This window comes from Rhopilema esculentum, unplaced genomic scaffold (assembly GCF_057945365.1).
Source record: "Rhopilema esculentum isolate cy_ngs unplaced genomic scaffold, ASM5794536v1 HiC_scaffold_37, whole genome shotgun sequence".
NCBI lineage: Eukaryota > Metazoa > Cnidaria > Scyphozoa > Rhizostomeae > Rhizostomatidae > Rhopilema > Rhopilema esculentum.
This window is the reverse complement of record NW_028300848.1, coordinates 1,116,756-1,140,868: the sequence shown is the minus strand read 5'-3', so window position 1 is coordinate 1,140,868 and position 24,113 is coordinate 1,116,756. Positions and strand designations below refer to the sequence as shown.

Here is a 24,113-nt window from a genome sequence, read left to right as displayed (position 1 = left end):
TGCAATTTTTGATGGCATATTTTTCAGCCTAAAATGGATTAAAATAGCCATTAAAAAAGTGAAAAGATAGGAATTTACTGGTTTTATTTTGTAATTACCACTTTAAGACAACATTGGACCACTTTAACGCAGCTTCAAATTTTGCCAAATAAGTAAGGCTATAGGCTTGACAATATTTGCAATTTTTGATGGATTATTTTTCAGCCTAAAATGGATCAAAAATGCCATTAAATAAGTGAGAAGATAGGAATTTACTGGATTTATTTTGTAAAAACCACTATAAGATGACTTTGGACCACTTTAACGAAGCTTCAAATTTTACCAAAAAAGTAAGGCTATAGGCTTGACAATATTTGCAATTTTTGATGGATTATTTTTCAGCCTAAAATGGATTAAAAATGCCATTAAATAAGTGAGAAGATAGGAATTTACTGGTTTTATTTTGTAAAAACCACTTTAAGATGACTTTGGACCACTTTAACGAAGCTTCAAATTTTGCCAAATAAGTAAGGCTATAGGCTTGACAAATTTGCAATTTTTGATGGATTATTTTTCAGCCTAAAATGGATTAAAATAGCCATTAAAAAAGTGAAAAGATAGGAATTTACTGGTTTTATTTTGTAATTACCACTTTAAGATGACTTTGGACCACTTTAACGAAGCTTCAAATTTTACGAAAAAGTAAGGCTATAGGCTTGACAAAATTTGCCATTTTTCGATGGATTATTTTTCAGCTTAAAATGGATCAAAATTACCATTAAATAAGTGAAAAGATAGGAATTTACTGGTTTTGTTTGGTAATTACAACTTTAAGACGACATTGGACCACTTTAACGCAGCTTCAAATTTTGCCAAATGAGTAAGGCTTTAGGCTTGACAAAATTTGCAATTTTTGATGGCAGATTTTCAGCCTAAAATGGATCAAAATTTCCATTAAATAAGTGAAAAGATAGGAATTTACTGGTTTTGTTTGGTAATTACAACTTTAAGATGCATTTGGAACACTTTAACGCAGCATCAAATTTTACCATGATAGTAAGGCTATAGGCTTCACAAAATTTGCAATATTTCATGGGAGATTTTAGGACTAAAACGGATAAAAACGCAATGAAATGAAGGAAAAGACTGGAGTTTACTGATTATAATTGATAATAATCATTTTAAGTTGCATTTGGACCACTTTTACGCGGCTTTAATTTTTGATGGAGAAAAAGGCTATAGGCTTTAGAAAAATTGCAATATTTTAAGGGAAATTTTTCAGTCCTAAAATGAATGAGAACACAGTAATTTACTGGATTTATTTTATAATCGCCATTTAGAGATGACTGTGGACTTCTTTAAAGGAGCTTCATATTTTAGTAGAAAGAAAAGGCTTTAGGCTTGACAAAATTTGTAACTTTTTATGGGAGATTCTTCAGGCTAAAGTAGGTCAAAAACGCATTAGAATGAAGGAAAAAAAGGAATTTATTTGTTTTATTTAATTATTTTTACTCTAAGATGCATATGGAGCACTTTAACGCAGATTCGAATTTTAGTAGAAAAGTAAGGCTATAGGCTTGACAAAATTTGCAATTGTTGATGGTGGATTTTTCAAACGAAAACTGATCAAAAACGCCATAAAATGAATGAAAATACAGGGATTTGCTGGTGTTATTCAATAATTATCACTTTAAAATGACTTTGGACCATTTTTAGGCAGCTTTAAATTTTGGCAGTAAAGTAAGGCCCTAGGGCCTAGGCTTTACAAAAAATTGCAATTTTCTGACGGGAGATTTTGCAGCCTTAATGAAATGAACTTGATTGATAAATTGATTTATGAAACTGATAGATGAAGCATGATTGAAGAACTCTTTGAAGACAGCCCTGTTTTAATGTCCTTTTCAAAATTTCTTCAAAAGTTAACGTATTGTCGCTGAATGGCTTGATTATGGTGGAAAATTGATTTTGAGAAAAAGAAGAAGGCAGGGACCAGAAATTCTGTCCTATTGGATGTGAAATTTCGTATGAAACAAAAGTGGTGAATGATAAATATGGTTGTAATATTAACTCAAGTATAGTATTTCACAACAAGAGCACAATATAATTCTATACTTAACAACATTGTAAAGCGATAAAAAATTAAGGACAGAAATCTAACAACCGTTTTTACATAAAATACCTTATGGTAATACAACTATGCCGAAAATTCGTTCACCTTTTTAAATACTTTTGTCTAAAGTAATGTGAACTCTAACTTCAATGGTTAAACCTTATCATAATATAAAATTTGCTCAAAAGATTGTTGTGGCATTTGTTTTAATAGGAGAACACTATAGCGCTTTATAGCAAGGCTTTTCAGATATCCTGCTAAATTAAAGGCTCTTTCCCTTGTCAATGAAAAGGCTGATCATCAGCTCCATATTATTATCTCTGATAATCCAATGAATTGTTAAAGCAAATTATTTTCTAGATGGTGTGGCCACCCCGTCTGAACTGTAGAACTTGCCTGCCTGGTAAGAATCTGGTTTTTCAGAGTGTTTAGAGAGAGAGAAATAAGTAGGTGCTGAAAACCTAATACTGTTGAAAACTGTAACAGAAGGTTTTTCCAGTTCATGAAAAAAGTTGGAAATAGATCGCTTTGACTACGGAATCTGATTTTCAAACAAATAAAAGAAAACGCCTTCGACGACAGAGCTCGACACTGTGATGTGCTATAACATATTCGGCTATCAGTTCCTGTCGGGAGGAGAAAGAGCGTCTGGTTTTAAGCTGGCGAAGCCTTTTTATGGTGTAATCTTGACTGAGTAACTGTTTTTTTCGTTTCTTCAAATGATTAAAATGGGCGTCTATATTTATTCAGGTTGGGTAAACAAAAATGATAAAATTTAATAACCTTGATAAGAAAGTATGCCATGATTTGAGAACCTGGCAAGCTAAAAGTCATTTTATGATATTATTTAAGGAATCTTAAAATAAATAGGCTTTTGTTCTGTTGAGTATCATGTCTATATTGTGTAAACATGATGGCTGAAAAAAACAGTTCACTGTAGCTGAATCAAGTGAGCAAGGAATGCGTGTTGTGCCACACAACCCTAAATCTAGATGATTGATATCTTTAAAAGTATCATTAAATTAGTATTGTTTACGTAAGTATCATTACGTTTTTCAACATCGATAAAATCATTCACAGATTTAAAACTGTGACCTTGATAACATTATTCTTTGTTTAATCTGCACTAGTCAACGAAGACATATATAACAAAACTAATCTTTGACAGGCGTAAATGTGTAACTTGTGCTTTGAAATGAGTTCTTTTTGCCATCGTTACTCATACCTGCGCTCTGCATGCCTGCAGCAAGGGGTGACGGAGGAGCAACATATCTTGGTTTCAAAAAGGGGAAACCTTGATGATTTTTGCTATCGTAAAAAAATGGCGATGCTGTGCTATTTACAATAATAGGGCTGATTGTTGTTGGTGTCATTGTGCTGGAGTTTGACGTGTCACTGCCCGAATCATCATCAAATGACAACGGTAGCGAATCGAATGTGTGTAGGTCGGGTGATGAGCAGGAGGAGGCGCTGCTTGTAGATATTTGTGTACATAATTTCTTTTGAGGCATCATTGGCTGGTCGTCGTCATCAGGATCAACTATTAATGTAACGGAAACCAGCAATACATTAAAACGGCCACTGAACGTATGAATGTGCCCCTACTTCCGGATCACTTTAAAACGGTACACAGAAAAGGTTTGCACGAAAAAGAGGCGGCAATGTGCTGATTTCGCGCCGGCAAAAAACGTGGACAACATCCTGCGCTGAAGCGACTTTTCTGTTTTCTATTCTTTATTGGGTGATTTTTTTCCAAAGAAATGACTATTTTCCACACCAACTATACAATACACTAACAAATATATATCACAAATGGTAATATTGAATTATAAGTAAAACAATAGGAACCTACTTTTTCTCTTTGAAGTGAAGGCGCTCTGCCTAAGACCGTTTGGGCTGAGACTTCTCCTAAAAATACAAAAACCGTATTTTAATATAAACAGGCTTGTCGAACAATAACAAAGAGCTTTGGTGGTAATATGGGCAACTCCCTCTAGCTAGAGCAACCCTAGGGCAATGCCAGTTTAACTCAAATTACGTCTTGGAAGTTTGATGGAAGACATCCTTCGCTTCCCATCTTGGAGGGGAAACCCACAGGGAGCCATTGTCAGTAGGCTAGGCAGAAGTAACAACCTACAGGATTGACATAAAGAAGAAAAGTTGGCTTGTTATTAAAAGATATTTCTATGATACTTCCGTGCAACGAACCATAAATTAGGTCATCGGAGGGTATTAATTTAATGACACTTTTTGAAATGACAAGCCAATTTGAAAAAGGTCCAGACACAAAAAATGACTGTGTTTTGTACTATCCTATTTTAATATATTTATAAAAACCATTCTACAATATCTTTAGTCATAAGAAAATCTATATCTCTCTAAATAAAACTAGCCTGGACAGATAAAGAAAAACACTTGGTACTAGCAGGTAATACAAGGCTTGATAACAACAGATAAAATAACAAGACAAAACCGAAGTAACTTACCTGAATGTCCGACATTTGGGACTGTTAGGAAGAGGTCCCGGACTAGGTGTCAAACTTCGGGCACGTGTAAGCTGCAGAAACAAAAGTAATACTTCATCATTATGAAGTTATTTTGGGAAATATTGTTTGTTTTCAGTAAAAATCACAGATCTCGCAGTCATTCTCTACAGAAAATGATTGTTTAAGAAAAAAATAATTGTACCTTTGCTTTAAGATTAATGTATAGTAATTTACAAGAGTGCAGTCGATAACAGTGTAGATAATATGGTATGCTGAGATACTAGGATGATTGTTTACTTGTCTGTTGTACAGTGCTTGGTGCCGTAAAGAGATAGCTCTACATGCAAAGCTGGTGTGTAGAACAAATCAGTTTTAAGTTGCTACCCCATGTTTCGGGCTTAATTCAATCATCACGCAACACGCTTAACGCGATCATCACGCAACATGCTTAATGGGATCATCACGCAGCTTGAAACTTGTAGTAGCAACTTAAGCCTCTCTTGTTGTACACGATAGTGCTAATAAAAGATATTGCTAAGCTTGAAAAGTCGATAGCATCGGCGGTCACTTCGTCGGACTCTTTATGACGGGCTAATGAATTGAGATGGATCTTTTGACCAAGCTTTTAGAAGGCCGATGAAATTATGCCTTTAAAGGCAGATCTATCCGATGGGTAAAATTTCCTTTGAAACAACAAAAATACAATTGCTACTGGCTAATGTCATTTGCAGAATATAAGCATAGCACCATTGTGGATAAAAGAATCTGTCGTACTTTTCAGAGATGCAAAATTAACGAAAATATTACCCTTTGTTCGCATGGCAACCGATTGGGTGAGGGTGAAGCGACAGGAGAAGAAAAAGCACTCTTTGCTTCCTCGTTGTTGTCTCTTTTTTCGTCAGTCAGACTGAACGATTTTTCCGTCTACAAGGAAATAATTACCATACTCTAAAGAAATGGTTTTGCACGACTGCTAGGTTGAAATCTGAGAATCCTCGGAAAATACATGTTCAAACAAGCAACACTGGTTAAATCAATCATAGGTATGACTTAATGTTCATTAAAAAGAATCATTTCATAAAAGGGAACGTTGAAAAAAAGCCCTAAAATCATGCGGAAATATTGGTAGGTTTTCGAAGAGTAGAAGAATAAACAACGAGAAAAAGCCAAAACAGACTAATATTTCACAACCCTCCGCTTGGCATTTTAGAAAAATCAAGACAATCAAAGATTGATATGAGTAAGAACAGGGTGGGGGATGGTGGGAGTTTACGGGGACAAACCATTTTAAATTGACAAGCAATCCTGTCGGTAGAAATTAATTTAGAAAGTCCAGCGACGCGAATGGATAAACCTTCATCAACAGGAAAACAGATCTAAATCATCACAAGTAAATCTCAAAGGTTGATAAGACATAAGTAGCATTATAATCACAAAAATTAACACAATAATGACAAAAATAGCGCGAATAGAACCGTACCAGTAAACTCATTCCGCCCCAACTTTGGCTTAGCTGAATCTCTGAAGTCACGTTTCTGAAAAAAGAAATGAAACATGCAGATTGTAATCATAAAGTTATGCAGATAGCTCTCAGTGGAGTAAAAATAGCATTATTATATCGGTCGGCGATAGAGATCGATTTGTTCATACAATGCAAAGAAAACTAATGTGGTTCTGTTTTACTCAAGGTTCAAAAACTTCAAAAAGGTAAACCAATGGCGCGAAGGTCATGTAGGAAGAAGAGGAGGAGGAGGGAAGAAGGCAACAATCCTAGCTCCGGACAAGCTTCTTATCGACTACGGTCAATTTATGTTTGACGCGAAAAGGAACGCGAAAGTGATCCAATAGTTGCTCTAGAACCCAGAGTACTTCCTGCCAATAAATAAAAAAGGGTAGCATTTTTCCTAGATCTTTTAGTACATGTGAAAATGGTCAGCAGATTGGCACAGGATGGTTCAATGTGCATTCAGACACTATTAAATAGAAATAAAATACTTCTAGAAAATATGTAAGTCTAGAGAAGCGTGGTGATATGTGTTCGATATAATCTGAAGTATTGATACTAATTCACCACAACGAATCTTACTGGAAGCTCGCCTTATGAAATCTGTTTGTTTAAGCATTTTGATGTCCACAATTTTGATTGAATATACCCCCAGTTCGGTTAGCTAAAAAGATGAGAGGGTAATGAGCGATGCTCGGCAGCCCGAAAGGATTTGTGACGTCAGCTTTTGGTTACAACTACAAAGCGCAACTTTCACGTCTAGCTGAGCAATAAACGTCTAATTACAAATGTGTTAATTGTGACAGAATTGAATTCATGGTATGACTTGGTTGAAAAGTAAATAAAAAGTAGAAGATACGGGTGGACTGGCCAGTGTGCGGTAGCCAGGAAAAAACACCAAAATACGTCCTTAAATATCCAATCATGGATCCGATTCAGGAAACATTCTGGGTGCCTGGTAATTCATAACTGAATAAATTAACCCCAAGATTCAAGTAATTTTAGATTCAGGATCTGGATTCAAGCTACTACGGGATTCTAAATTCTAGATCGCACAGATTTCAAGGAAGCCCATAATTAGTTTTTGTTAATCAACAAAAAAATTGAGTTTTGTGTGTCACAGAAACAACTCTGTTCCTGTTTCTTTATGAAAAATAAAGAAATGGGTTCAGTGATAGCTAAGCCAGCATCCTTAGAGACCAAATGAATAGCAGGTAACTTGGTTTGAGAAGGTAAAAGCATATATCGAACTATCAGTGTGGGTTGCTCGTTAAAACTAGGCTGGCGGAAATGATCGCACTCTTGACCGAAAACTGCACCAAATGTGAATAAATACACACAAGTAAAAGTTTTCTGTGCGAGTAATACAAGTTGATGATGCTTTAAAGATTCGCCGAGGTCATGAAGCATAGAATGATAAGTAGGCATGGATTTAGATTTGGTACGTTTCCAGGGGTGCCACATTTTGCTTATTAGCATAGATGGGCGTTTCCCAAGGCTAGCACGTCAGTAGCCACATTTATTGACAGCCAAATGCCTCGCTGGACGTAAAGCCACAAGATAGGCTCGACACCAGTATCGGCAGGTTTGGCTAGGCAGCAAGGCGAGAATCGAACGGCATTAATTCGCCAAACGGCTGATTTCTAATGATTGATCTCTATTTTTTCATCTGTAACTGACATTTACCGAGCTTTACAAGGGGCAAAGTAAAATTCCTTCATTATTCAATAAAACAGTATTTAAGGCAGGAAAGTGGATATGGTTCCCCTTTCTTAAACAAAGTACTTAACTCCGAAGAGTTAGAAATTGCCACATCTGCCTTTTCGTTTTAGATTCCCATTCTTTAAGAATTCCCGCAATTGGTTGCGGGGGAGCAATAGCCATGTCCTGTCCTTTGATGTTTCTTGCAAAACTAATTTGCACCACTTGTTCAACCAACGACAAGAAGGGTGATGACCATGTTGAGTAATATTCAAAACCTCTTTAAAAGGGAATCATCTTGGAGTCAAGCCATTGTTTGTATCAGGAGAAGGACAAAAGTCTATTGTTTTAAACAATGAAAAATCACAGGGGGTGGAGTGGCAACTGTCCTCTAGTTTCAATTTTTTTAAAAAGAGACCCTAGCAATAATATTTGAGCTTTATTTTGTAGAATTTTCCCTTAAGAAAATTATCTTTGTATTAAGTAGGTTGCTTGCAATGAATGGTCGTTTTATTAGGTGGGCTATTTGATAAACATATATTCAAGCCCACCTTCTTATAAATGTTCAGCAGTGAAAAACCCACCTTTAATGATACAATGTTTAACTTGAATGGTATTTATACCACTTTTGACTCACAACGGTACTAGATAAATGACAGTCACAAATGCAGAGCATAATTGTACATGCAGAGGAGCTTTCCCTAACAGCATTGAATCGTGTATAAATTTAGCAATATCTCAAGTATCACTTTCTTCTCTTGGCAATTCTTTGAAAATTATCTAACATTGCTTTATTGGACTAAAATAAAGGCAGTGATTTTTATAGGTTGATTCGAATTGAGCTTGTTTCCTAACAAAGGTTATACTTTGTTACAGGTGGTCGTTTGAACAGATTTCACTATGCATACTTGTTCAGCTTTGATTTCAGATAATTTAGATTTAAAAAAAGGCCTATTCAAGACGGATGCAAAAAATAAATAAGTAGATTACCTTTCACTAAGAGCTTCTCGTGTCATTTCATCCATACTTTCTTCCTGCAACATAAAAGAGCTTGTGATAAAAACGTGCGCTAAATTGGGAAAAAGGACAGCTTTAAAAGGATAAAAGAAATCACAAAAAAGATTATATTTCTGGACGATACAAATAGATACGGTTCTGCAGTGCAGAAAAAAAAAGTTTCGTATAACTCTTGACATAATGTTATGGGCTTTTGACAGACTTTAGAAGTTTGCATATACTTGAATCTTAGAATTAAAACCAGGGACAACATGCGGCTTCAATCGAGACTAATTGGTATTTAATACGTTTGCGCTACTTGTGATGGGACACATTTCAAAGGGCCATTCATATCTCAAAAAATGACAATAAGGTTTCAGTCAAAAGAAACAAATTATAATATACTCAGTTTTAGAAAGCAATTTTTGATCTGTCTAAATGGTTTATTTGGAGTTAAAAACATTTCGTAAACGATATCAGAATATTTACTAGAAAACAGATTTTTGAAAATAGTGAGTTGATAGTTTTGTCCCAGGCTGCCAGACTCTCATTCATATTTTCTTCAAGAAAAGCATGCTGATTTTCACCTGCTTCATCAAATATCATTGTCTATACACATCTTAAATCAAATGGAGGCTTCAAGAAATTTGTTTCTTTTTATTTCATTTAAATTACAAAGTTGAAGACGTGATACGTGAAGAGGATTTTGAAACATTGCTTCTTTTTTGATAGACAATAACAAAGCAACAAATTTCAATGAGCAATTTCTCATAAAGATAAACTGGTCTTTGAAAAGTCGTGAATCGCTTGAATTCGCTAAAAGCATCAGATGAGCAGACACAAGCTTGCTTAAAGTACATAAATGGTATATATGACAGCGGGCTCCTTAAAAGGCATGGCCATGGAAAAACCACCTCTATGAGAGATGAATCAGCAAAAATATGGATGGCCTAGCCTTCGTCGTTCCAGGCAGACCATGCGTGATAGTGTTTTCGTTTAATACGCATGCGCTTTCACAGCAAAGATGAAGGATGGATTATTTTTACTTGCTCGTCTCACTAACATTACAGCGATGCAGATTCAGTTGTATAAATGATCAATAAAAAATGGGACGAACCTGCTTCAGCTGACTTATTCTTGATGCAGGTGATCCAATAGGCTGTTGAGAAAATACAGAGAATAATCAAGTGGCGTCCAAAAACGCAGCGAGATTCGTGTTTTAATTAAGTTGTCGAAAAAGCATCCGAAATTGTACTTATAACACTTTACTTTGACTTGCTTTTGACTATTGGTATTTACTTGCTTGTCAAGGGAGTTCACTAAAAGGAGGAAATTTATACGTGGGAAGATACGGTTTTAATATAATAACAAGTTATCAGTTAAAAATGAAAATTATTGAAGCAGACTTCTAGCCTTATATCCCTAAAAGCAAGCTGGGTTTAATAAGTGCGGTTTTGTTAGCAACAGTGTTGAAAACCTGAAAACTGTATATAATGCCCTAAGTCTATGAGAAACAGATCTCCATAAACTTGATGGTCCTAAGTACTTTGAGCCTGATTTCGACAACACGTCTGTTTAGCTAAGTGGGATTTGTAGTGCTCATGAAGGCTATTTGGGAATTGCCAAGACCATCCTGGTTCTGCAATACTCCGTTAAAAAACAATGTCATAAAGTCATGTGAATGGATAACAGTTGGCAGTATGTTGAGGCAAGTTGAAAAGCTTTTTAATCCATGAACACCGATGGGCATATGCGAGCAAGAAACCCCTTGACAATGCAGTGCCAAAACCGACCTTAGGTACAGCCTACGCCAGAAAGGTGTCTATCCTCGTTTGAGCATTACCCTTAAGCTCCCAAAACCTTTCTCTAAAAAAAGGTGGGATTTGGTTTTGACACTTCAGACCCTTGGCTACTTTTGGCCATCTCACGATCACCTGTGTCAGCTATATTTCCCGGTCTTTTGCCTCATTTCATTTCACAATCCTTGGCCTCATTGATTTAAGGTATCAAAGCCTCCCCCCTTCGCCTAGCAATTGCCAACCTGTGAACTAGGAATATCTCTCCGCATAGAAATTTCGTAAAATAATATGGAAAGCAGCCCATGGAGATTACGATAACGAGGTCTTTCTTGGAGAAAGGTAGTTTGCTGTTTGTGTTAATAACCAAGGGTGCAGCAGTTGTAACTGCTTAGAGTGGAGAATCTGCACTGAAGACTAAAGCTTTCACATTTGTAATTCGTCTGGCCTTAACCCGTGGCCTTTTGTCTTCAGCCTGCTTCACATCAACCTTATGTCCAATTTTGTCTAATTACCTTTATATCAGAAAAAGTAAAAATAAATTAAGGGACCAGTCATAATTAATATTGGGGAGTGGGGCGGGAGATGGAAGAGTGCGGTCCTTTCCTTGGCCCCCCCTCAAATTAATTTAGCTACAATCCCCGCAAATCTAAAAATAATTTCTAAGCCCCCCCCCCCTGCACAACATCGAAAGACAACACATTTTCTGTTAAAAATAGCACAGAGAGAATTGAGGTGGAGACTACAACAGAAAACTGATGCATATGAGGCTCGGTTTTCAGAGGCAAAAGATGGCAACTGACAGAACGTAAAAAAATTTTTGGGCAGTAGGGGATCATGGGCAGCTTTCAGTGAAAGACCAGTAACAGCTGAAAAACCCCTGCAGTTCCTTGAAAATGTTTTGAGCAAAGTCGAGATCTTCATGGCAGAAATCAAAACATTGAAAGCAAAACTTTTTGAGAAAGACATTAACATTCAACCATGGAAAGCAAATGAGTTATCCTTCTATTGTAGTTTGATAAAGAGGTCTGATTTTTTGCAAGGGAAGTTTATTAAAGGTAAAGGGTGATGTTGTCTTGAACCTAGCCATGCTAGAAAAAAGAGCTGGATTTAGTGTGCTCAGCTAAAAATTTGACAATGCCAAAGCACAATGCTGTACAATGGAGAACAAGAGAAAGAGCAAGAAAAGAATAGTTGTACATGCTCTGAGAAGCTATTTGTTGTTAATTGGTGTCATGCCATTCTTCCAGGAGAGAAAAGTGAAGAAGTCAAGATGAAAATTGAGATAGGAGATTTTTCATTCAATATTACAACAGTACAGACTAGTTCATTGAGCAGCAAAATACACATAGCTGGCCTCAGGTTTTTGCTAGGAAAGGGTGTGATGACAGATCAGGCAAAATTATTTGCAGAAGATCAATTGTGAAAGATGGTGTGTGTAACAGTGGCAAGAAAGGAAAGCTGTACAAAGAAGGGAAAGCAGCTGACAATCCTTGCTGCTTTTGGGGCAAACAAAACTCAGCAGTCAGATTCAAGCTCTGAATCAAGTGAAAATGACATAGATTCATAACTGATTAACCACAACTGTTATAACTCTAATTATGAATGTTCACTAGAAGTATTTTTTCAATTTTTATAGTTATGACCGTTAATAGCTTAATCGATTTCATTGACTAAAATGTTTCATGCCCCCCTCTTTTTTACTGTTAATTTATTTAGCCCCCTTGAAAGTAGCAAAATTATAGATGGCCCCCTCAATATCTTCTGCCCCACCCCCACCATTAATAAGACTGGTCCCTAAAATAAAAAATAGGTAATAATTGTGATTGATGCTATACGAGAAATCTAGCTAGCTATAAATTTGCCTTTCTGAACCAAATTTGCTCAGAAGTGGGTCGGGGGTGGGGGTGTGGTGGCTGGTGTTGGTTGTAACTTCAATAGGCAGTAAATGGGGGTGTGCCAAACTGAAATAAGAAAACATACCCTAAATTTAAATCTAAATACATACTCTAAAATTGAATTCAAATTTGCAAAAATCAAACAACTCAATCAAAAAATGAAAACATTTTACCTTTCTTATAAAAATGATACCCCAAAATAAGGCCATGCTAAAAATCATACCCAAAATAAATGCCTATGTTTGATTTTACCAAAATCTATACCCCCAAAATTCATTTTTTCCTCGAAAAATGGTACCCCACAAAATGGCACACCCCCTATCAAGGAAAACACACATTGGTGGCACATGCTTCCTTGAAACAGAGAAAATAGGCTGGAAGAGTTCTAGGGAATCGTGTCATATCTAAAAAGTTGGAAAACCTCTAAAACAACATAAATGTTTCGATGGACTGCAACTCTTTCTTACAAAGTTTTCAAAAACTTGCCAAAAAGTCTATTTAATTACTCTCACATGGTTTAGAAGACTTGACTAAAAGATAGACAAAGGTTTGTACACTTCTTTGGTTGTCAGGAAAACCCCTTGACCACATCTATTTGTATTGTAACTTCCATCCCGCCAAGTAAAGTTATAAATATAACTTTCATATAACAATCATGCCAAATTTCACTTAGAGCTGCTTTACTTTGTAACATATTAAAGAAAAATCAGCCTGGCAATGACGCCAACACTGCCATGCATTTTCATGTCAGGGAAGAACAGTCAAAAAATCAAGACTATTTTCTACCATAGGCACCTAACTTTATGATTAATCTAAAAAGCAAAATCATCTAGCAACACAACAGAGCAAGAAAAGCTTTTTTAACAGAAGGTTGTGATGTTTTCATGTCAAAGAAGGTGATGAGCTAACATGGTGTGATTTCGTTTTTAAAAACTTCAGTAATCAAAATTTAAAGCCTGCTGCTAGCAAACTGTCGTGTTTATGATTTTCAGAAGAGCTCATACTGAAAAACCAGAAAAAAGATAATAAATATACCAAGAATCTATCACATAAAAACAGAGAGTATGGAGGTTTTGGCTTGTCCATTTGAGCTTGAATTTTTTATGGCAAGCTGCATACTTTTGTTAATGCCTTAGGTAAATAGTTCTTCAATTGTAACACCATAAACAAGCCAATGATACAAGTAAGTAAGTTGTGGCTATCAAAAATAACAGAATAAAAGAAGTGAAATTAATAAAACAGATATGTTTAGCTGATCATTCTATCTTTGTGTAGAAAAATGAATAAATTAATGAATCACATTAATAGAAAAAAGCTGAAAGATGCCTTTTTAATTGGTCCTCCTTTCTGGGATTTCCAAGTTTTATCAACACATGATAACATTTCACCTTTACTATATACAAATACAAAGCTGTTTTCTGGATAAGGTAGGGATGTTTAAGCCTTAAGGACCATGTGTTTTACTGTTGGTGTGAGTTTCTACGGAAATTCATTCTGCCCCACTAGAAATTGATGAAAGCCATAGAATTCAATTTGATACTGATGCGGTTGAATGCACAAAACGGTGATTTTGATATAAATGAATGTAAGCCTTAGTTCAGAGAGGTTTAAAAGGTCTTATAGTGAGCAAATAAGAAAAAAGCAAAATATCTAGTTATGTTGAAGAAAATTGTACCTAATGGTAATTTTGTGATAAAAATGAAGACAAGCAACATCAAGCAATAAAATTCCATGAGTAAACCATAAAAGATAAAACATATTGAAATCTCAGATCCATCTTAATCTCTAAACAATGATTACCAATATGCTGACTCAAAAAATGAACAAAGATTAGCTTTTGAAACTAAATCAAAACAAAAAACCTTCAACTTGTTTTTCTACACAAAACATGTTCAAATCATGAAAGACAAAAATTTTGTGACAATTTCTCTTGTAGGAATTAAATTTGCAACAGAGTAATGTTTAGATAGGACTGCATTACTGGAATCGAATCAGAGGAAAATGACAATGAGGGAGAACCCCAGAAGAATCTTTGATGCATTTCGTCAAGCAAACTGAAATATTTTTGACCATATTGAAGCAAATTTTAAAATAGGGATTCATGGGTTAGGTTGTCCTGCATTAACAAGGAATGAATGGTTAATGTTCAACTGTCCTAGCAAGCAACATCAACTTATTTTGGGAATTAAGCAAATTTTTCAGCCATGGTTCTCTGGCAGCTGATATGCAATTTTGGTCAACCAAACTGATGCTGAGTGCACTTTGAAGAGCAATAAATGTGCACTGACAAGGGTTGTAATGGATGTGAAAATAACATGTTAACATGAAACTTTTTTAGCAGTAAATGGAAAGGATGCAATGGATAAAACAAGAAACAGCACTTCAAAGGATGATGAGTATAAATGAAGGATATGGTTGGCTTTTCCTAGAAATAAAGCCTGATCTAAATTCAACAAAGATGGTCATCATTGGTTATATCATAGAGATTAGGTTACTGAAACTCTTGGCTACATGTCGATAAAATGTTAATATTTCAAAAACATATCAAACCGATAACAGATCATAGACAGTTTTCATTCATTTCAGTTGATGGAGGATTTGAAAGGAGGAAAACGAACTTATGTCACGATGATCCTTAATATGGTATGAGCTGTTATCTGTAAAGATGTTATAAAGGCAGAATGGAGAAACTCGAAACAAGACAAAATTGATAAGGATTTGAGAAATACGCTCCATGGTGCTCCGAAAGTTTTTTTTGCCGATTGAAAAACGGACCCAATTACAAACTCCATCATGTTTTGATTTCAATTTTCGAATTTTTACCCACAAAACCATACACTTAGAAAGTGGCAACAACAAGTTTGTTCCATATGCAGAGATCAACTCCGTCCTTCACGTACCTGCTGAAGCCAATTGGACGGATTGCCAGGGTGACTTTTCCATCAGAAAAAAGTATTAGGCCGATGTGCGCAGATATAAAATTGAAAATTAAACTATAAAGGGCTTTTTCTAGAGAGGCATAGATGTTGAAATCACTGCTAGATTTGCGTCACTTAAAATAAAATATAAAGAGAGATATTTCGAAAAAACGTACGGTAATTACGTGTGGGGATCGATCCAGTGTAGCTTGATTGTACATGGAAGCTGAGAATGTTCGGGTCCTTCCTGTCCTTGGTTTTTCGATTGCTATGCTATAGTCAACTGATTTGACATTATTAATCATTGGAGATGAGTTCCATCTTCTAAGACTAGTATTTGAGCAATGAGAGCCGACTGAATCTTCATCTGTTTCCATTTTGGAAAACCTTGTCCCTTCTTCGAACGCCATTCTAATTTGGTCCGCTATTTAGCGAGCGACATTCGATTAGACATTCAAATAGACATTCGTGTATACATTCGGACTTTGATTGCTTCTTACAAAAAAACTATAAAAGATAAGAAAAAGATATTTTATAGTAGGAAACTTGGCTGGATTATCTCTCGATTCGAGTATCTTGTTTGTAATAAAATGTGCTGTGCTTCCAAAGGTGAGCCAAAACATCGAAAAATTTTTGACACGGCCTAAATTTTAACGTAAATCAGACATTCGAGGTGAAACAGCACATGCCGATTTGAACACATCTTCGACACTAGGGCAGAAATAACTACGCTAAATCGACTCCAAACTACTGAAAACGTACCTTCACTTCCATTTTTCACCAATTGAAAGCGTAAAACATGAAAATTCGACCATCCAAAATGTATCCAACAACCTCCGAGGAAACCCCCAAATGAAAACATCACCAAAAAATGTCCCTAAATAACTTTCGTAAAAGTGTTCGGATTTGGATGAAACTTGATATGCTTACTAAATTCGTTGTACTTGACATGTATTAGGGGGTCTGGTTGAGTTATTTCGGCTTTTGGTGAAATTTTCGAGACACCTTCCCCGAAGCTCTATACTGAAGCCTTATAGAAAGTTTCTCGAATGTCGATGTCCCTAAATAACTTTCGTAAAAGTGTTCGGATTTGGATGAAACTTGATATGCTTACTAAATTCGTTGTACTTGACATGTATTAGGGGGTCTGGTTGAGTTATTTCGGCTTTTGGTGAAATTTTCGAGACACCTTCCCCGAACCTCTATACTGAAGCCTTATAGAAAGTTTCTCGAATGTCGATGTCCCTAAATAACTTTCGTAAAAGTGTTCGGATTTGGATGAAACTTGATATGCTTACTAAATTCGTTGTACTTGACATGTATTAGGGGGTCTGGTTGAGTTGTTTTGGCTTTTGGTGAAATTTTCGAGACACCTTCCCCGAAGCTCTATACTGAAGCCTTATAGAAAGTTTCTCGAATGTCGATGTCCCTAAATAACTTTCGTAAAAGTGTTCGGATTTGGATGAAACTTGATATGCTTACTAAATTCGTTGTACTTGACATGTATTAGGGGGTCTGGTTGAGTTATTTCGGCTTTTGGTGAAATTTTCGAGACACCTTCCCCGAAGCTCTATACTGAAGCCTTATAGAAAGTTTCTCGAATGTCGATGTCCCTAAATAACTTTCGTAAAAGTGTTCGGATTTGGATGAAACTTGATATGCTTACTAAATTCGTTGTACTTGACATGTATTAGGGGGTCTGGTTGAGTTGTTTTGGCTTTTGGTGAAATTTTCGAGACACCTTCCCCGAAGCTCTATACTGAAGCCTTATAGAAAGTTTCTCGAATGTCGATGTCCCTAAATAACTTTCGTAAAAGTGTTCGGATTTGGATGAAACTTGATATGCTTACTAAATTCGTTGTACTTGACATGTATTAGGGGGTCTGGTTGAGTTATTTCGGCTTTTGGTGAGATTTTCGAGACACCTTCCCCGAAGCTCTATACTGAAGCCTTATAGAAAGTTTCTCGAATGTCGATGTCCCTAAATAACTTTCGTAAAAGTGTTCGGATTTGGATGAAACTTGATATGCTTACTAAATTCGTTGTACTTGACATGTATTAGGGGGTCTTGTTGAGTTGTTTTGGCTTTTGGTGAAATTTTCGAGACACCTTCCCCGAAGCTCTATACTGAAGCCTTATAGAAAGTTTCTCGAATGTCGATGTCCCTAAATAACTTTCGTAAAAGTGTTCGGATTTGAATGAAACTTGATATGCTTACTAAATTCGTTGTACTTGACATGTATTAGGGGGTCTGGTTGAGTTATTTCGGCTTTTGGTGAAATTTTCGAGACACCTTCCCCGAAGCTCTATACTGAAGCCTTATAGAAAGTTTCTCGAATGTCGATGTCCCTAAATAACTTTCGTAAAAGTGTTCGGATTTGGATGAAACTTGATATGCTTACTAAATTCGTTGTACTTGACATGTATTAGGGGGTCTTGTTGAGTTGTTTTGGCTTTTGGTGAAATTTTCGAGACACCTTCCCCGAAGCTCTATACTGAAGCCTTATAGAAAGTCTCTCGAATGTCGATGTCCCTAAATAACTTTCGTAAAAGTGTTCAGATTTGGATGAAACTTGATATGCTTACTAAATTCGTTGTACTTGACATGTATTAGGGGGTCTGGTTGAGTTATTTCGGCTTTTGGTGAAATTTTCGAGACACCTTCCCCGAAGCAGGCACGTAAATAATAGGGGGGGCGTTGGGGGCGTAACGCCCCCCCCCCAATGTTTGGAAAATCCAGTTACAGTTGGAAAACTCAACGGTTGACTTGGAATTTTTTTCTTAAGACTCAACTTGTGAATTTTATATTTTAAGAAGTTTTTTATTTTAAATGTAAAATTCTAAACATTAAAATCCACAGGCATAAGCTGACCCATCCACTAATCGTTTTCTACTGTGAATCCCGTCTCCATTGGATCCAAATTGCACAATTGCCCCGTTTGCTTTCTTTCTGAAGGGAGTTGAATCAAATTACGAACAGGCAAGGTGAATTTCCCGATAAGAAACTTGAAACTTTACAGTTTGGAATAATAATACCCGTATTGATCAGAACATATTAGAGTGGGAGTTTTTTAAGAAACTATGAGTAGTTAATTCAATAAGTAATTAAGAATCTTTCAGTACTAAAAGTTCTCAACGTCTCTTATAAAAAACGAGTTTATGCTAAACTCCCCCTGTTATTTGTTAACGTCCTTGACTCCTTATCATAAATTCCTATGACAAAACTGCTGTGAAGCAAGAACACATTGCAAAAGCTGCAGTAGAAGTATTTGATCGAAGAAGGGTGTTTCATCTTTCAAATCAGGCATATGCACAAGCTTGCTCTCAAATGGTCATTTCAATTGTAAAGAACGAAAAGGCAATTGGCCCTTTGAAAATTGTTAGTAGTTTTTTTCGATCAAGATAAAAAATAAAAGGCTCAAATTCTTGGTGCTTCTATATCGTGAAAAAAAATGTATTTTAGATAAAATTGATCTGAAAGAATACTACTAATCATTAAGTATATTTAATACTGGTTTTGCTTAAATGTTGCTTTACTTCTTACAGTAAGTTTAAATGTTTGTTTCGTGTTAATCAAAATTTAATGATTTAGGCTTTTATGCTTTAGGCTAATTATTGAGTAAAGTTTTGGTAATTATAAAGAAAATAGAACTATGGTGTTCGGGCTATTTACAAATATCAATTTGGTAGGTACAGTAGATTTACTGGTCGAATGAACAAATTCTCACTTAAAGTCGGAATTTTCATCCTTCCACGCCCCTCCAAAATTAGCAACTTGTTTTCGTTCCTGCCCCGAAGCTCTATACTGAAGCCTTATAGAAAATTTATATTTAAGTGAAAAATTTAAGTATCTCGAATTAACCAAATTCTTTATATTCCTTATTACCAAGGGTCATAAGTGCAGTCAGCCGTTCAGATGAATGCCTTTTATCATGTTTCCTCTTAGGTGCAGCAATATCCTTATTAAGGCGTGTCAAAAATGATTCCAATTCGGATTCTGCATAGCTTTGAAAAGCATCTCGAATTTTTTTTGATCTGAAATGCATGTCTCAAAGATTTACTAGTTAGTGCTAAACTTTATAATGAAGGGGTAGGGAACGCGCATAATAGGGGTTGTACTCCATGTGGCAAGTCTCGATGTCAAGTGTGTAATGTTATGTGTGACAGTGATACTTTTACTTACCATTTAACTGATAAGGAATATCAGATAAATTTTCCGTTTAACTGTGATTCGTCCAATGTCGTGTATCTTATGGAATGTAAAGTCTGTGGTGAACGCCGTTTAGGCTTAGGTTCAATAACTACAAGGCGTGCAATTGTAAGTTTATCGGGGGCTCTTCGGGTATACCTCAGACTGATTTTTCCGGCATTTTGCAGGAAAAGATCATCATGGGTTTCTCGAAGATATCAAAGTTTCTATTATAGATAGACTTAATGGGGATGGTAGGATACGTGAAAGTTTCTGGCAGTATAAGCTAGAAACTTTCGCACCCTGGGGGCTTAATATTAGGTTAGATGAAACATAGTTTTGTTTTTATTCCCAATCTCTTGGGTTATTTTCTCCTCTCGTTTTTGTGCATTTTCTGGGTAGTTCACCATCTGCCTTCACGCTTCTCTTTTGCTCTTTTATCTATTGTATTTATTCTGCTTTTGTCACCTCCGGCTGGACCTAGAAACTTTACTTGTGTATTCTAATTAGCTATTATTATCCTTGCTAGTAAAATGTGTTATCTTTTGTTCTTTTGTTTTGTATTCCTTATTTTACGCTCCAAATTTAAGTGTAGGTTATTCTGAAGAAGCATATTGCGAAACGTTAATCAAGTTGTTCTTATATCGTTTTGGGCATTAATATTTCTAAATTTAGGTGTAAGTTCAGCTGGAATCCTCCTACTTCTGATCCTCTGCTAGAATCTTATCTTTCTCAACTTGAAAAGGAAGTGCTGTCTGTCACCGCGGAAGGTAAGTATTACAGCAACCCTTCCTCTTCTGAACTTTCTGCGTTGAATAATCTTAAGTGTGATATAGACCAGACGGAAAATGAGGTAGGGGTAACCTGGAGCCGAACTTTATTAGGTAATGTTTTTCCGATGTAGAATTTTGTGCTGAATAAGAAAATCTTTGGTAAACTTGCGGTACCCGCTGGGATTACCATATATGGGCATTTTTCGAACCGGGGGTATGGTAATCAATTATTTTCCTAAAAACATATCTTTTAAAGGTCGGTCTTGGCATTAAACATCATTTTAAACACTGATTTGATCCCTTTTTGTTAATTCTACCAGGTAGCAGCAAGTTATAGGATTAGGGGGATTAAGATTGTGAGGATGAGGGTTACATCATGTGTTTGATTGCCTAGAATATCGCAAAAAGTACAAAAAGGATCGTACCTGCGTTTCATAAGAATTTTTCATTGCTGTTACTAAATTCTTCATCCTCACTTTCATCGCTGCTCTCATTATCAAGGAAGCGGACAAGGGTTCAGCTGTTGTAGTTTGGGACAGGGGAATTACCTAAAAGAGGCTAACCGGCAATTAGGTGATAGGCAAGTTTAAGAGGAGATTGAGGTGGACCCCACGATAGAATTGGGCAAGGACGTTAATAATAGGATTAATGAGTTAAGGGCGGAGGATCCCGGGTTAAAGGAAATGACTGAATTTTTTCTTAAGGTTAAAGTGAGGGGAAACTAGGTAGAATCTATTTGTTACCTAAGATTCGTAAGGGATTAAGTGGGGTTAAGGGTAGGCCAGTCATTTCCAATTGGGGCACCATTACAGAAAATATATCAGAATATCTAGATCACCACCTCAATCCACTGGTTAGCCTCGGTAGGTCGTACATTAAGGACACTATCATTTTTTTTTAAGTTAAGTGAAATAGGTAGGATACCAGAGGGGGCTATACTATGCACGGTTGATGTTGTGGGACTCTATCCTAGCATTCCACATGGAGAGGGTTTGAAAGCCATCAGGGAAGCGCTGGATAGAAGGTAAACCCAAACGTGTCTTCTGATACCCTAGTGGGATTGGCATCTTTGGTTCTCGATCTTTGATGATAGGTTTTATAGACAGAAGTTAGGCACCGCTATAGGAACTAAGTTCGCTCCAGCTTATGCAAACCTCTTTGGGACTGGGTTGGAAGAAAGTCTTGTCACCCCTGTCATACCAGAAGACATTACCCTATAGTCAGGCTTACATAGGATTTCACCAAAAGCCAAAAAAACTCAACCAGACCCCTAATACATGTCAAGTACAACGAATTTAGTAAGCATATCAAGTTTCATCCAAATCCGAACACTTTTACGAAAGTTATTTAGGGACATCGACATTCGAGAAACTTTCTATAAGGCTTCAGTATAGAGCTTCGGGGAAGGTGTCTCGAAAATTTCACCAAAAGCCGAAATAATTCAACCAGACCCCCTAATACATGTCAAGTACAACGAATTTAGTAAGCATATCAAGTTTCATCCAAATCCGAACACTTTTACGAAAGTTATTTAGGGACATCGACATTCGAGAAACTTTCTATAAGGCTTCAGTATAGAGCTTCGGGGAAGGTGTCTCGAAAATTTCACCAAAAGCCAAAAAAACTCAACCAGACCCCCTAATACATGTCAAGTACAACGAATTTAGTAAGCATATCAAGTTTCATCCAAATCCGAACACTTTTACGAAAGTTATTTAGGGACATCGACATTCGAGAAACTTTCTATAAGGCTTCAGTATAGAGGTTCGGGGAAGGTGTCTCGAAAATTTCACCAAAAGCCAAAAAAACTCAACCAGACCCCCTAATACATGTCAAGTACAACGAATTTAGTAAGCATACCAAGTTTCATCCAAATCCGAACACTTTTACGAAAGTTATTTAGGGACATCGACATTCGAGAAACTTTCTATAAGGCTTCAGTATAGAGCTTCGGGGAAGGTGTCTCGAAAATTTCACCAAAAGCCACAAAAACTCAACCAGACCCCCTAATACATGTCAAGTACAACGAATTTAGTAAGCATACCAAGTTTCATCCAAATCCGAACACTTTTACGAAAGTTATTTAGGGACATCGACATTCGAGAAACTTTCTATAAGGCTTCAGTATAGAGCTTCGGGGAAGGTGTCTCGAAAATTTCACCAAAAGCCGAAATAACTCAACCAGACCCCCTAATACATGTCAAGTACAACGAATTTAGTAAGCATATCAAGTTTCATCCAAATCCGAACACTTTTACGAAAGTTATTTAGGGACATTTTTTGGTGATGTTTTCATTTGGGGGTTTCCTCGGAGGTTGTTGGATACATTTTGGATGGTCGAATTTTCATGTTTTACGCTTTCAATTGGTGAAAAATGGAAGTGAAGGTACGTTTTCAGTAGTTTGGAGTCGATTTAGCGTAGTTATTTCTGCCCTAGTGTCGAAGATGTGTTCAAATCGGCATGTGCTGTTTCACCTCGAATGTCTGATTTACGTTAAAATTTAGGCCGTGTCAAAAATTTTTCGATGTTTTGGCTCACCTTTGGAAGCACAGCGCATTTTATTACAAACAAGATACTCGAATCGACAGATAATCCAGCCAAGTTTCCTACTATAAAATATCTTTTTATTATCTTTTATAGTTTTTTTGTAAGATGCAATCAAAGTCCGAATGTATACACGAATGTCTATTTGAATGTCTAATCGAATATCGCTCGCTAAATAGCGGACCTTCTAATTTTCTCTGTTTTGTTAGGAAGCCTGCAACGCAGCCTTAAATTTGTGCTACTGCGGAGGACATTTATCAGCAGCGTTTAGGGAGGTCTGAAGAGGAAAGAGATTTTAAATTTTTTCATTTAAAACGCCATTAAAACCTGAGAGGAACATAAAAATATAAAAATGAGATATCTATACAATTAAAGGAGCTTAACCAAAAGAAGTACTTGTAATACTTTTTTAAAGCTTCTAAAAGTTTTAATTTATTCCTGCTTCCAGCGGAAAAATATTAAAAATATTGCTTCCATGAAGATAAACTTTTTCTGGGATATACTGTTTTAATTCTTGGCAATTTAATTATCTTTTTTGTTGTTTCTCATGTTTGTATAATGTGAGGACAAAGTAAAGTATTATTTTTAGTTTCGACTAGCAACGATTTGAAATATACAGGACGCCATGATGTCGAGGCGGTTGTCTTGCTAACGAAGACGTCTTCTTGCAAAAAGCGTGAACATGTTTTTAATTAAAAAGTGAGCTTGTGTACGAATGCACTTCTCCCGGACCAGGATCATCGTGGCCGAGAAAAGTTTCCAAGCGATTAAGAGATCTATACATCATTGTTATGAATAACATAGGTTCACAACACGATCGAGGATTAATGTAGTTCGGCGTCTTGTACGTCGAGTAAGTAATAAAAACAAATTAATATGGAAAAAGTACAACTTCGTACATGAAATTGTAATATTATTGCGACTTTTAGAACATTAATCTTCATCAGGTCACAATTAGAGTACAACTTTCAGTTTTTAATAGTACATTGATCGTTTGCATTCCTAAAGCTTGAGATGTTGTTTAATGGTGGACGATAAAATTGGATCTCCTGGAAAGTTTGTTGGTGCTCAGGGCACAGCAGCGGCTTAAAGTGCAGAATAAATTCCGAAATTTAAATTTTCCGTATCGATCCGAAAAAACACCAAATTGGCTAAAATCGCTAAAATATGGCGACGCAAAAAAGTCGGCCTAAGATGTTAACAGAAGACACATTCAGA

At 36.2% G+C, this 24,113-nt stretch overlaps 1 protein-coding gene across 1 annotated transcript; it reads right to left on the bottom strand.

Moving 5' to 3' along the window:
* Nucleotides 1–580: 580 nt before the first annotated feature.
* On the bottom strand, nucleotides 581–17,286 carry LOC148957131 (P2R1A-PPP2R2A-interacting phosphatase regulator 1-like). Its single transcript, XM_089115812.1, has 9 exons — nucleotides 16,151–17,286; nucleotides 15,565–15,895; nucleotides 9,894–9,935; nucleotides 8,771–8,814; nucleotides 6,056–6,110; nucleotides 5,383–5,499; nucleotides 4,576–4,646; nucleotides 3,942–3,997; nucleotides 581–3,629 (listed from the first exon to the last, which is right to left on the bottom strand). Exons 2-9 carry the CDS (start codon nucleotides 15,796–15,798, stop codon nucleotides 3,244–3,246), a joined length of 1,005 nt encoding a protein of 334 aa, XP_088971938.1. The 5' UTR covers nucleotides 15,799–15,895; nucleotides 16,151–17,286; the 3' UTR covers nucleotides 581–3,243.
* Nucleotides 17,287–24,113: the final 6,827 nt, after the last annotated feature.